This window comes from Saccostrea cucullata, unplaced genomic scaffold (assembly GCF_032062105.1).
Source record: "Saccostrea cucullata isolate Sc308-1 unplaced genomic scaffold, CSIRO_AGI_Scuc_v1 ctg17712, whole genome shotgun sequence".
NCBI lineage: Eukaryota > Metazoa > Mollusca > Bivalvia > Ostreida > Ostreidae > Saccostrea > Saccostrea cuccullata.
The window spans coordinates 28,436-41,763 of NW_026935105.1; the positions used below are offsets into that span (position 1 = coordinate 28,436).

A 13,328-nucleotide genomic window follows, 5' to 3' on the forward strand; every position below is an offset into this window, starting at 1 on the left:
TGTCATTTGCTATGGGTTTATGTTGTACGTATATTCTGGTTTTTATGAAATGGAACATAGTAGTTTCCCTCAGATTTCTTAATTGCTAGCTTCCACTGTGGAAACTATGTAAACTATTAAGGATTATAGAAACCTAGGCCAGTGAGATGACATGTTTATGCACTGAGATTTTCTTGGATGCTAAAACGGTGTGTGCTTTAATTGTTTTTATGGGGTTTATGTGTTCTTGAAAATTTTTAGTTAGCATGAATTATGTTGTCTTTCTGACATGGGTTCATACTCCTTATTCATACCATATCAAAGTGGAGGAATAACAGACCCCTAAAGTAGGTCACAAGACTTACCTCTTTCTAGAATTGGCTCTCGTTGCTGCTTACCATTTTGGATTACATGTATATTTCATTTCCAATGAAGACCCTATCTCTTGATGAATTTTAGGGATAACTAGTATGTACAAATATAGACTTGCATAATAATACCTCCTTTTAGGTCACAATGACCTGTTTATTTTGCCAGAATTGATCATTATAGCAAGGTCTTTTTGATCTTTGACTGTTGATGTATTTGCAGATCGACATGAGGCTTTTTGTTGCATTCATAGAATTGGTTACATAATGACCTATCACACTTTAGAATATGCTTAAACCTTTGAATAATGTTTTATTTGTTCATATTGTGCAGTGATCTGACTATGCTTATATATAATTCTTAAGATAATTGATTTAGAAATCATTTGATGTTGAAGATGGTGGGTCAGGACATATATATAGGTCACTGTGACCTTTAGGAATATGGGTACTGTAGACATCCTTTTTTCATGCAGAATAAAGAATTTGACCAGTCAGCAGGTAGAATATATATTTCGCAGACTTCTTGGATTGCCTTTGTATATGTTTAGATTAAAGTATGCTGGGACAGATTTGTGGAAAATCATTTGAAACTTCATTTCTAGTGACCATTATAATTAATGTTCAGCAAGTATATCTGAATTTTGAAGTTAACAGAGACTATATTTTTAGTAATGGATGAATTTACAGTGTATAGTGGTTAGTAGTATGTTCAATATTTTGTTATATTTATTTGATCCACTACATTGAGAGAGGATTTGGGAGGTTTAAAGGAGGCATTACAGTTTTGAACATTTGATAAAGTTTTCATTTGCTCTAGCTGTGTTCTATTAATGTTTAAAATGTATTTAACAGGCAATTTGATTCGATATTACCATTTTCCTCTGTGGAAATGCATGCATGCAATTAAGGATAAAAAATTAAATGTATATGTGATCTAATGTGACCCAGTTAGTATATATCATATTGTGTCCTAGCTATAATTGTTGTGAATTTTACTTTGTCTAAAGTTACAAAAAATTTTCATATCGAGTGACCTTGCTGCTATTTGCTCTCTCTGTTTGATGCCTATCATTTACACTAAAGTTGCAGTCATAAAACACCAATTGATACAGCCAGGGTAAAGGTCAAGGTGACCTCCAGAAAATATAACTGCATGTGTGTCTCATGCAAGTTGGCATTGAAGTATACATACCATTTTGAACTACAATCCACATATATATACAGCGCTAGCATCTTTATTGCCCAAGGATGGGAGCTCTGTATTGTAGGTGATGCCTTCCCAAGTTTTGATTTCCACATGGGATTTAGGGATTCATGTTGTTAAAGTGAGTGATTGTTTGGGTGCGTTTAAATTGAAATATATTTTGCATGTTTTTGACATTTATCATACCTCGGGAGGGTATATAGTACATGTAATTGGGATGTCTATCCTACTGTTATGCTTTGGGGTACCCATATCTCTTATCCGCAACTCCTCTTATACCACTGAATGAAATTTGATGAGACTTTCAGAGAATCTTTATTATTTACATAATCCCATTGTACACCTCCTATTTTACTTTTTGATCTTACACTTATTTTGGGCTTCCCATAGCAAAACATGGACACTGCCATTATATTCATATGGGAGGCGGGGGTATCATTTTGTGAGCTCATTGCTCACAGTAGCTCTTAGAGTTTTGATTTATTTCAGATATGACAAACTATTATTTGATAATAAATTGTTAATGTTCTTTCCTTGGCACTACACATTATTATAAAGTTTAAAAGGGCTAGCATCTATTTTTGTATATTTTTTATGATATTTAGTATGTGTAATTTTTTTATGATTGTAATATGAATATTTATATAATTTCTGTGCAAAGATCATTAGGATCTTGAGTTCTTTTTGAGGAGGGATTCTTGTCTGGTTTCTGTCTATTGACTATTGAATTATTCAAAATATTTTTGTACAACTTTGAATAGAAATAAATAAACTGAGTTTGATAAACTGTAGCTTATAAAAATATCCCTTTCTGCTTCTTTAAATAACTAAAGAACAAAAAAATTATCTAATATTTTGAAACAATAAAATTAAGATTAAAAGAAATTACCATAATGAACTGGAGTTTTAAAATACATGCATGTATATCAAATAAAAAAGATTTCCCAAACAAAGTATAATCTTGCTACCCTCTGAAAGCTTGCAATCTAGTAGTACATGTATTAGAACAGATTTAATGTTAATTTGTATCATTTTGTATCTTCACCATATCTGAAAATAAGAAGAATTTAAATATAGGAAGCATATGAAAATAAAATAATATATACCTTAAAAATAGAATAAAAATAAATGAAATGGTCAAATTAAATCTAAAAGTGATACGTGTACTTTGTTAATATTGTGTTCATCTTATCAAAAGTTCATTAATTTTCAATAATTATGATAGCTATAAGAATTAAGAATCTGTCTTAAATGTAAATTTTGTAGAATGAAGAAATTGGCTGTATATTGTGAATAATTATTAATTTAAGTTAACTGTAGGATATGTAATTATCAGTTGTTTTATGTATAAATGTTTGTAAACTATGTGATGTAGTAACATGAGATTATATTTTTTATGACAAGTTTATCTCATTTTTCCTTAGAAAACTTATTTGTTCAAAAGGCAGTTTGAGTACCTAATTATAATTTTGCTAGCTTCTGAAAAAAAAAATTGGTAAAGAGTGATTTCAATATTTTTGATGCTTATATCATGTTGTATCTTCATCATATGTGAAAATAAGACAAATTTGAATATATATAGGAAGCATATAAAAAAAAAATACTGCATAAAAATTAAAGAAAATAGATGAAAAATAGCTAGGTCAAATTTAATACCAGTACATTAATGTACTGGATTATATTGTGTTCTTCAACTTATCAAAATTTAATTATTTTTTATTATTTTTTATGATAAATATAAGAAGAATCCCTCTTTTATGTAACTTTTGTAGAATGAAGAAATCAGCTGTATATTGTGAACAATTATTAATTGGTTAACTGTGTGTGTATGTAATTTTCAATTATTTAATGTACCTGGTATTATGTTTATAAACTATGTGATGTAGTAAAATGGTGATATTATATTTTTTATGTGTTAAGTTTTTATCATATTTTATTCTAGATAACTTCTTCGTACAAAAGGCAGTTTGAGCATCAAATTTTCACCCTCCCTCTTTTAAAAAATTAAAGATATTGGTTCTGCACATATTGGTCTGTCAGTATCAAACAGAAATCAACCAAATTTATTAATGTACACCTGATACACATCTTATGGAGTAGATGGCCTAAAATCCGAGTTTTGAAGTCACAATGTCAAAGATCAAGAAGTATTAATTATTTTGAAAATAGGAAAATATTTCCATTAAATAGTAGATGATTCTTATTGATTTTGAGGTCATTAAGATTAAAGGTCAAGCTAGGTTCAAACAAATCTGGGCAAAGCTAGCCTAAGGATGATTTTTTTCCCTCTCAATATAATTTAATAATTTTTTTTTCTTGACACATCAAATTTTGTAGACTGGTACTCCCCAAGTAGTAAATAACTAGCTCAGATGAAAAGTTCAAAGGTTAAAGTCAAAATTCTCAGGACATACTGTAGGTTTAAATGTTTAATCTTGAGAAACCTTTCCAAATGATGGAATTCAAACTTGACCCTGTATTGATGTTTTGACATTTTAAATACGACATGAGGTATAAATCTTAAATATTTGCCCTGTCTATAATTCTCTCATATATGTCAAGTTCTTTTGAACTTTGAGTTCTCTTAAAAAAGGAAATTATTTGTTCTCAAGACATATTCAATTTATAGGTCTATGAGAATGATGATCAACCATTGTTGATTCATGTCATAACCCTTGCATTTGTCATGAACTTAGTTTTTGCACCAAAGATGTGAGCTTTATCTCCATTTTTTTTTTTCATTTCATGTGGTAATTTTGTGAATTTATACAAAAGAAAAATGTCTTCTTTGCATGTAAATTATATACTGCAAAACATCAATCAATTAAAGATTAGTTACTATTGAGATATGTTATTTGTTTTTTTTATGCCCCTGGAATCAAAGATTAGGGGGTACATGTATAAAGTTTTTACCCTATCCGTCCATCTGTCTGTTTGTCTGCAGAAACATTAACCTGTCATAAATTTTGAGTGGGTGGCACTGTGGGTTTCACATTCTTTTGACAAGATCGTTCTTATGTACCACCGAATTTGACCTCTTGACCTTGACCCTATAATGGTCATTATTGTTGGTCTGTAACACTTAATAATTCAAATTTCTAAATAATTTAAAGCTTTTGAATTTTAATACATGAGATGAAATTCCTAAATTTGACCTTGACCTTTCCTTTGACCTTGACCTCACCACTTTTCTTAAATTAGTGTTTAGCTCAGTTTTAAACATACCATTCAAAATGGTGTTATCAAACTTCACATGTTGATACAAACTTACACGGATGATACATCTAGGGTTGAACACTACAAGACTTGCTTCAGATGCTGGATCTGACCTACATTTTCCAGATGAGTGACCAGGTTAAAGTTTTTGGAGCAGGTTCATTCCTAAGGAAATGTAAGCCCTACTTGGACCAAACTTGTATGGATGATGCATCTAAGGATGGACACTACCAGACTTGCTTCGGATGCTGGATCTGACCTATATTTTCCAGATGAGTGACCAGGTTAAAGTTTTTGGTGCAGGTCCATTTCCAAGGAACTATAAGCCCTACCCAAACCAAACTTGCACGGATGATGCATCTAGGGATGGACACTACCAGACTTGCTTCGGATGCTGGATCTGACCTACATTTTCATTCCCAAGTAACTATAAGCCCTACCTGAACCAAACTTGCATGGATGATGCATCTATGAGCAATTTCTAAAACGAGGTAAATTATTAACAAACAAGTTGATGAAACAAGAATTTCAGCTGTCTCGTTTAAAGTCCTCATTTCGTAAGTTCTATGGTCAATACAATGACCTTGTCAGCAAGTACAATTTATCATTGAGTCGAATGCTAACTGACGTTTTTTATACTCATTGTTAGTCCATAATTTATACACTGAATTGAGGACGGATTTTCCCGTTATTTCCCGAACATGACAAGGAGCACACGGCGGGTGTGACCGGTCGGCAGGGGATGCTCACTCCTCCATGGCACCTGATCCCGCTCTGATGTTTCGGAGGTCTGTGTTTGCTTTGCTCCTATTTTGTATTGTTTTATGGATCTTTGATCTTGAATACTGTTCGTTATCGCCATATGATTCATTAGATTTATTTAAATATCGTTCGTTTTCTCTATACATGAAAACATATATGATATATATCATACATATACAAGAAACATATTGACGCAAGCGTCAAAAATCGGCCGCATACCAATTAATTAATTCTTTCATAATATAATAAATTAGAAACTGAATTCTTATATTTATCTGTTTATTAATATATCCCTGTGACATTAAACATTTGAATGCGACATCCCAGGATTTTCTTCAGTACATAATACATGTACATTGCTACATGTACAATGTATTTAAGCAACTTACTCTTAGCCCTCTGCGTCCCCGCACCCAGTAAGTTTAATTGGTACTGTTAACGAACTCTGGCGGAAGTTTGATGTTTAAGTAGTTTTAACACTTAACCATTAAAACTAACGTTTCAACTTATCTAACTAGAGATAGTTTAACATTAAATAAAACGTAACAACTATATGGGGCTCCTCGCTCGCTCAGAGGATGTTGAAACCCCCAACTCCCTCCAGATCCGCCACTACATTTCTTCTCTGTCTTGTTTTGGTGTGAGATGTGGCGGGAAAAGGCTTGGCATGTTGTAAAACGCGCTTTATCCTTGTCTGTTGGAGAAAAATCTCCTAATATTCTGTCTGATAATAAATTAAGATTAAGTCATGATTTTGAAAATTTTCCATATTAAAAGTACATTGTGTATTTATATTTACACGTCATTTTAAATTATATATACAACAAATCCTGTTGAAGTAGAAAAAGTAAAATTTGTTAAGGCAATCATATAACGCGGTCCTTGCTTTAGACTATGCCCAACATGTGTGCTTATTTCTCCGCACTTCAGTTACGTAGGAATTTGTCAATCAGGATTGGATGAAACATTTAACCCATTATTCATAAAATTTTAGTGTGATGATTATTATGCGTTTTTAATTTACATTCAGACACTCTTTCTTAATATTCTATTACATGAATGTTAAATATTTTTTATTCAAATTGTTCTAACTCCGCAGAAACGCACGGCGACTTAAAACTTTCATATCATATAACCGACCGCCTCCTGGCGGCCGGTAATGAATTGTACTTCAATCATATACTCCAGTAATGGCTCATTACGAATATTTTATGTGTCAGATTTTTAATGCCAAATATCCGAATTCTAACGGCGAGATGATGCAAAAAATATATATATAATATAGTAAAAAGTAAAATGGATCTTTATGACAACAGCTGTTTAAGTTTCAACAGAATTTGATATAAATAGATACACGTCATTGCATTTTCCTTCATACTTGTAGATAAAATACAAATTGTCGGCAAGCACAGATGTGAATACAAAAGATCTCGATAACGCTGTTAAATCTACAGGTATAACTTTCGTTTCATTCTGAAACCGAATCAAAATAATAAAACAGAGCTACCAGTAGAAATAGCCGGGAAACCAGAAAGTATCGACCAAGTAACAGGACGATTGCTTTCCTCCAAACAAAAATATGGATGGAGGGGTTAATGTGCAAGACTCCTTACACAACGGAAGAGAAGAAAACAATACAGATGAAAATGCGACAGATGACAATGTAGCAACAGTGATGAATAACTTAACAATATATCAAACTGGCGATTATGAAATATCCCTGGAAAACACAGAGTTGGATAACAACCACTACCCCGTGGCCGACAATGTTCCTCATGACCAGGACGCCCTTAGTAACGCCGCCCGTCTTGAAAGGTCCTTCAGTAGCAGTTCAAATAGCAGCCATGCATCAGAACTGCCAGATTGTAAGTCAGAAATTTAATTGGAAACGATTTTTTTTAAAGTATGCTAAACATTTAATCTATAATCAAATTTTGTTTCAAATTCAAATTTTGATTTCAATCTTGGATAATCATATACAAATCTGATAATAGTCTTTTTTCAACAAAAAGTTATTCTGTTTAAGAACTATATTTTAAATATGTATAAAATTGTTTCCTCTTTTTTTAAAGGCGATACTTGCAAGCTTTTAAGAGGCATATTTTCATCCAGAAAAACGGTCGATTTGTGGGACAAAGTTGTTCGTGGTGGAAATCAAAATAAATGTCATTCCAAGGTGAGAAAACAGATTTATTTTTCGGTGAATAACTATGTTAAATAGCAATATATACATGACTTATTACATGTACATATATCGTATATATATTAACCTCAAAGCCTTGATTTCTAAATAAAAGTTTAAACTTCCTTTAGTTTTGGATCAAATTCATTGAAAAATTAAAGGAAGAATTTCCACACGAAGATGGACTTAAAAGTAAACAGACCATATTCCTATTCAAAACCCTCCTTGGTGTCAGCAACAGAGGTAATAAACAGGGAATAGTTAATATTTCAATAGATAACCTTGCAATGCTTGGCTCTGAATTTCTCGAAATATATTTGTATAGGTAAAATTGCAAGATATTTGTATGGGTCGAGGAAAGGTCTAAGAAACATCAAAGCAATAGTAAGAATTGTTAATTTTTGACAGATGATGCAGAAGTTGACCTTGCAGACTTACTGACCGTCGTCAGATTCTTTGGTCCCATAAAGTCTGACCGTGATGGAAGATGTCTTCTCATTCAACACGTATGAATTGTCGAAAGAAAATATATTTTGAGCATATCTTTATGAAAATAATACTTGCATTTCTTCTTTGAGAAGTTTTAATGTAAAAAAAAAATAATGGTTTAAGATTTTAGTGATTTTGAATTACATGTAAGAAAATGCTTTCTTTGGATGATTTAGGAATCACTGTATAGTTAGCAGTTTAGCGTATGCTATGTATCAATGATAGATCCGGTAGAAATATGAAGAAATGAACTCAAGTATTTTTCAAAGAGTTATCAGAAAAAACGAAAGAAGAAAAGGAAATATTTATTGATAAAGACCGTGATTTTTAAGGAATGGAGATAATATTATGTGGATGTAAATATTTATCGATATGTTCAAAATGACATGCTTCAATATAACATAACCCCAGATAATGAGGTAACGTTATCTGCGAATGAACGATTATCTGGATTTAGAGTTAGGCGGAATAAAAGATCAAAATATTTATCATTTCTTTATTATGTCGTTTTGAATTAGTCGTTGAGACATTTTTCTTTATTTTGTTTACGTATGTGGGTGTTTTTTTAACGACAATTCCTTATTCGTGACATAGTACATATAGATATACATGTACCAGTTATCAGTTGACAATAGTGACTAAAATTCCCTTCAAATAAACACAGAAATTAAAAATTATCTATACATGTAATCAGCAATACTTAAATTTCTTTCAAAGCCGAATATAACTTTTAAGACGTTGCTTATCACGTATTCATAAATGGCGCTCATCACTCCCAAATAATGCAATACTTAAGAGCCTCCTCTGAGTATGCTGAATACCGACTACTGAAAGATAAGTTGATGTCAAAGGAATTTTAATTAACTTCTTTAAAGTCAGCATTTCGTAAAACGAGGTCAACATAATGAACTCGTTAGCAAATATACTAGTAACCTATCATTTATTGTGTCGTTTTTTAGCTGACATATTTCATACCTTTTGTAAGGGCTTACGTGATCAACACACATGGTTCAATGGCGTTAGCATTATCAAGGGATCTTTTCCTTCACAGTTAAAGGTCGCAAAAGTATCCCCCCTGTTTAAAAAGGGAGATAAATCAGACCCAGGAAACTATCGCCCAATCTCAATTTTACCAACTATATCGAAAGTTTTAGAGAAGCATGTAGCAGAAAATATACGTATCTTTACTTCTCACTTTGATTTATTAATTAAAGCACAATCTGGATTTCGAGATCTTCATTCGTGTCAGACAGCTCTCACAAAACTAACTGATAACTGGCTGCATGCAATAGATCAAGGGAATTTTATTGGCATTACCTATCTGGATTTTACTAAAGCATTTGATCTTGTTAATCATGATATGCTCATTAGAAAACTTAAATGCTATCACTTCGATCCAATATCAATTAAATGCTTTCAATCATACTTATATGATCGAACCCAAAGTGTTAAAATTGGTGCGTACACATCTGAATCACTGCCAGTCACAGCAGGTGTGCCACAGGGCTCTATTTTAGTTCCTTTGTTGTTTCTATTGTATATTAATGATTTACCATTGTGTGTTGAACATTGTAATATTGATATGTTTGCTGATGACACTACAATGCATTTTCATGGTAATAATCTTTCACGTATTGAAACAACTCTTAATCATGAACTCTGTCAGATACAAAAATGGTGTCAACAAAATCAGATGATTATAAATACTGATAAAACAAAATGTATGTTAATGGGAACACAACAAAAGAAATCTAAATTAGAAAACGTTAATTTTCATCTGCAACTTTCCGGCCAGCCCCTAGAAAACGTAGAGATGCAAAAATTATTAGGTGTTCACATTGATCATAATCTTCAATATACTTGTCATGTAGATGCAGTTTGCAAAACTCTTACATATAAATTATTTACTTTACGAAAAATTAAAAGGTTTCTTCCAATGCATACTAGAAAACTGTTTTATAATGCTTTTATTCTACCATCAATTTTATATTGTCTATCCATTTGGGGCAATTGTCCTCAAACACATATGGATAGAATCTACAGATTACAAAAACGAGCAGCTAGGATTATTTTAAATGAAAAATTTGATACACCTTCAACGCCTTTATTTAACACTTTAGGTTGGCTAACTGTTTATGAACTTTTATATTTACAGAAAAGCATTCTAATGTTCAAAATATTTAATGGTATGTCTCCCGGTTATATGCATAATCTTTTTGAATTTCAAAGTTCTGGATCATACACGTTACGCTCAGAAACAAATTCAGAACTTAGATTACCAAAATATAAAACGAACTTATTTAAAAATTCTTTACAATATTCAGGGGTTATTATCCGGAATGAGTTACCAAGTAATATCAGGAAGTCCCAATCCCTGGCAATATTTAAAAGAAATGTTGAAAATTTTCTGCTGATGAAACGCAATGATTCTATATGATTTTTTGTTCTTCTCTCTATATATATTGAAATGTCGATGTTTTAATACTTTGTTACATACACTTGATTTTTATTGTCTCATAATTGTAATTCTATTTATTGTGTATATGCATTGTATAAATGTTTTAAAGAAGGCCCCGAGGAAGACTAGTGCTCGCACTAATCGGTATTATTATTATTATTATTATTAGCAGGGGATGCTTACTCCTCCTAGTCATCTGATCCCACGTACCTCAGCAATTTCCAGGGGTCCGTGTTTTAGGCCCCCTTTCCTTTTTACAGATTTATATTGTTTATAGATTTTTTAGAGATTGGTTATTGTTTGCTTTACTTTTTCATTCTATTCCAGCTAACGTACCATGTGTTCAGAATTTTTTTAAAAATAGAATTACTTTAAGTCTGTTTCCAATATAGACAGTTCGGCGTGTTACAGCCAATTCTGTTGTTCCACTTCCAATTGTAAAATAATGTTGAATAATAATTCCTTTATTTGTCTCTAAAAAAATCAAAACTTTTGATTACGTTTGGTAATTTTTTGATAGTTTGAATATAGAGAGCTTTATTTCTTTTAAGCTGCAAGAAATAATCAAAAGCTCTGTGTCTAAGGGAATGAAAAATCAAAAAGTCAGGTACGTATATGCATGTAGTACTACAATTTCTAAATTAGATTCACCTTCTTTGATTGTATATAATAGATACAATGGATACATCTGATACGTACGTGTCTGTTTTCTTATTTAGAAATCTGTATGAAATTTATGACAAACTGGACTTATAGTTTTCTGTTGTCTACTTCCTTTATTTATGATTTTCTAGACAAACTTATCAAAGGTTATTCTGATGTATTACAGAAAAAAGGTGAAATGTTCCTCTGATAAGACTGATAATTTTCCAAGGAAATTATTCAAGGCAATGGAATAAATTGCCCTTTCACAGTTTAATAATGAGGACTATCATATATAGCCCATTCAATCAAATATGAGCTACGTAACAATATTGATTTATGTTTTTTTAATATTATACTTTCATGTAAATTACTTGAATCCGATTCGTCGAGAAACATTTGATAAAAAACACTATTACCCGCTGAATAATGAAGCCACATCCTCCTGCGTAGCAACAGTCAACATTGCTTGACGACGGGTGATATTCCAAAAATAGCGACTGCGCAGAATTTATGCGCGCACGGTTCACTGTTATATGTATTTGTATAAAATTTTCAGTATAATATAATAAATATTGCATGTAGTTGAGTGTAACATTGAAAATTTTCACCCCGGTGTAAATTTTCAATGTTACACTCAACTACATGCAATATTTATATATTGCCAATATTTTTGCTATTTACTTGCAATAATTTTCCTCAAACATTTGTATTCAATTCCTTTAAAATGTTAAAATTGAGATCTATTTTTTCAATGTCTGAAATTATTATCTTCATATCATTATGAGACATAATATTCATTTCCGAAAAAGTTTGCTTAACTTCATATTTTAAACTATTTTTCGTTTTTTCGTTAGATTCTATTGATATTGTTGTTGATGAAAATGAATGTTTGGGATATTTTACCTCTAATCACAATTTTTGTTATTTTAAACTTAAAAAAAAGAAAATTGTATAATTTTTTTTTAAATAAATTAAAATGTTTCTGTATTTTCGATATTTAAAACAACGAGAAGTTGGTTTGCCGGTGAAATGTCCAGAGAAAAGGCAAATGAAATCCTACAGAGCCAGAATGATAATACCTATCTCGTAAGGTATGACAACAATATCTGCACGAATATTCAACTACAAAACATTGATAGATACTGCATATATGAAAATGATAATATTTGTTATTCTAAAGATTAGAAATAAATAGACTTGTTTTTTGCTTGCTCTCTACTTTGATTTTCCAAATGTAAAAGTATTGTTTAATTTCTACTACTTCTCTTTTGAATGGATTTGTTTATAAAACCTAAGTGTGTAGTGTTTTTCAAGAATGAGTGAAAGCAAAGCAGAAAGTGGTTCATTTGTTGTGTCAGTGAAAAATGAAAATGGTTGTCATCACTTTGAAATTGAAGTAAGTTTCACAGAAATTCAAATTCATGCAATGTTTGAAATACCAGTAAGAACCAAAACAGAATAAACTCTTTCCTTTACACAGGGCGATCCTCTGAAATCAGCTAACAGTCCAAGCCTCAATTGTCACCTGCGTTTCATGGGAAGGAGTTATAAGACACTTCCTGCAGCCATTGGGGACTTAAGATATAATTCTCTGTATGATGAGGAGAATGATGAGGAAATCATGTGTACACGAATATGTCCCAACCTCCCATTTAACAAGGTCATCACTTCATATAAGTAAATAAAGAGAAGATGACTGTCCCTTACATCACAGACCTTTTGTCCATTTCATCTAGTAAGTGAGTGAATTCATTGCATGTTTCAAGTCCATCTATTTAATGCATAACGTTCTTTTTTTCAATATTTGTATATTAGATGTTTTATCATCACTCCATATAAGGGTATAAAATTAGAGGAGATGGACTGTCCTTTTTAAATCACAGACCTTTTGTCAATTTTATCTAATACGGAGTGGATTGCCTATATGAATTCACTGTATGTTTCAAATCCGTTAATTTTATGCATAATATTGCTTTTATTTTTCAATATTTGTATATTATACGCTTTTCAGTGACTGAAACA

General features: G+C 31.4%; 1 protein-coding gene across 1 annotated transcript; it reads left to right on the forward strand.

Moving 5' to 3' along the window:
* Nucleotides 1–7,111: 7,111 nt before the first annotated feature.
* Nucleotides 7,112–13,038, forward strand: LOC134241879 (uncharacterized). The gene is made up of 8 exons (XM_062723897.1): nt 7,112–7,397; nt 7,605–7,708; nt 7,846–7,957; nt 8,123–8,220; nt 11,213–11,268; nt 12,320–12,397; nt 12,621–12,702; nt 12,787–13,038. Exons 1-8 carry the CDS (start codon nt 7,112–7,114, stop codon nt 12,985–12,987), a joined length of 1,017 nt encoding a protein of 338 aa, XP_062579881.1. The 3' UTR covers nt 12,988–13,038.
* The last annotated feature ends 290 nt before the right edge of the window (nt 13,039–13,328 follow it).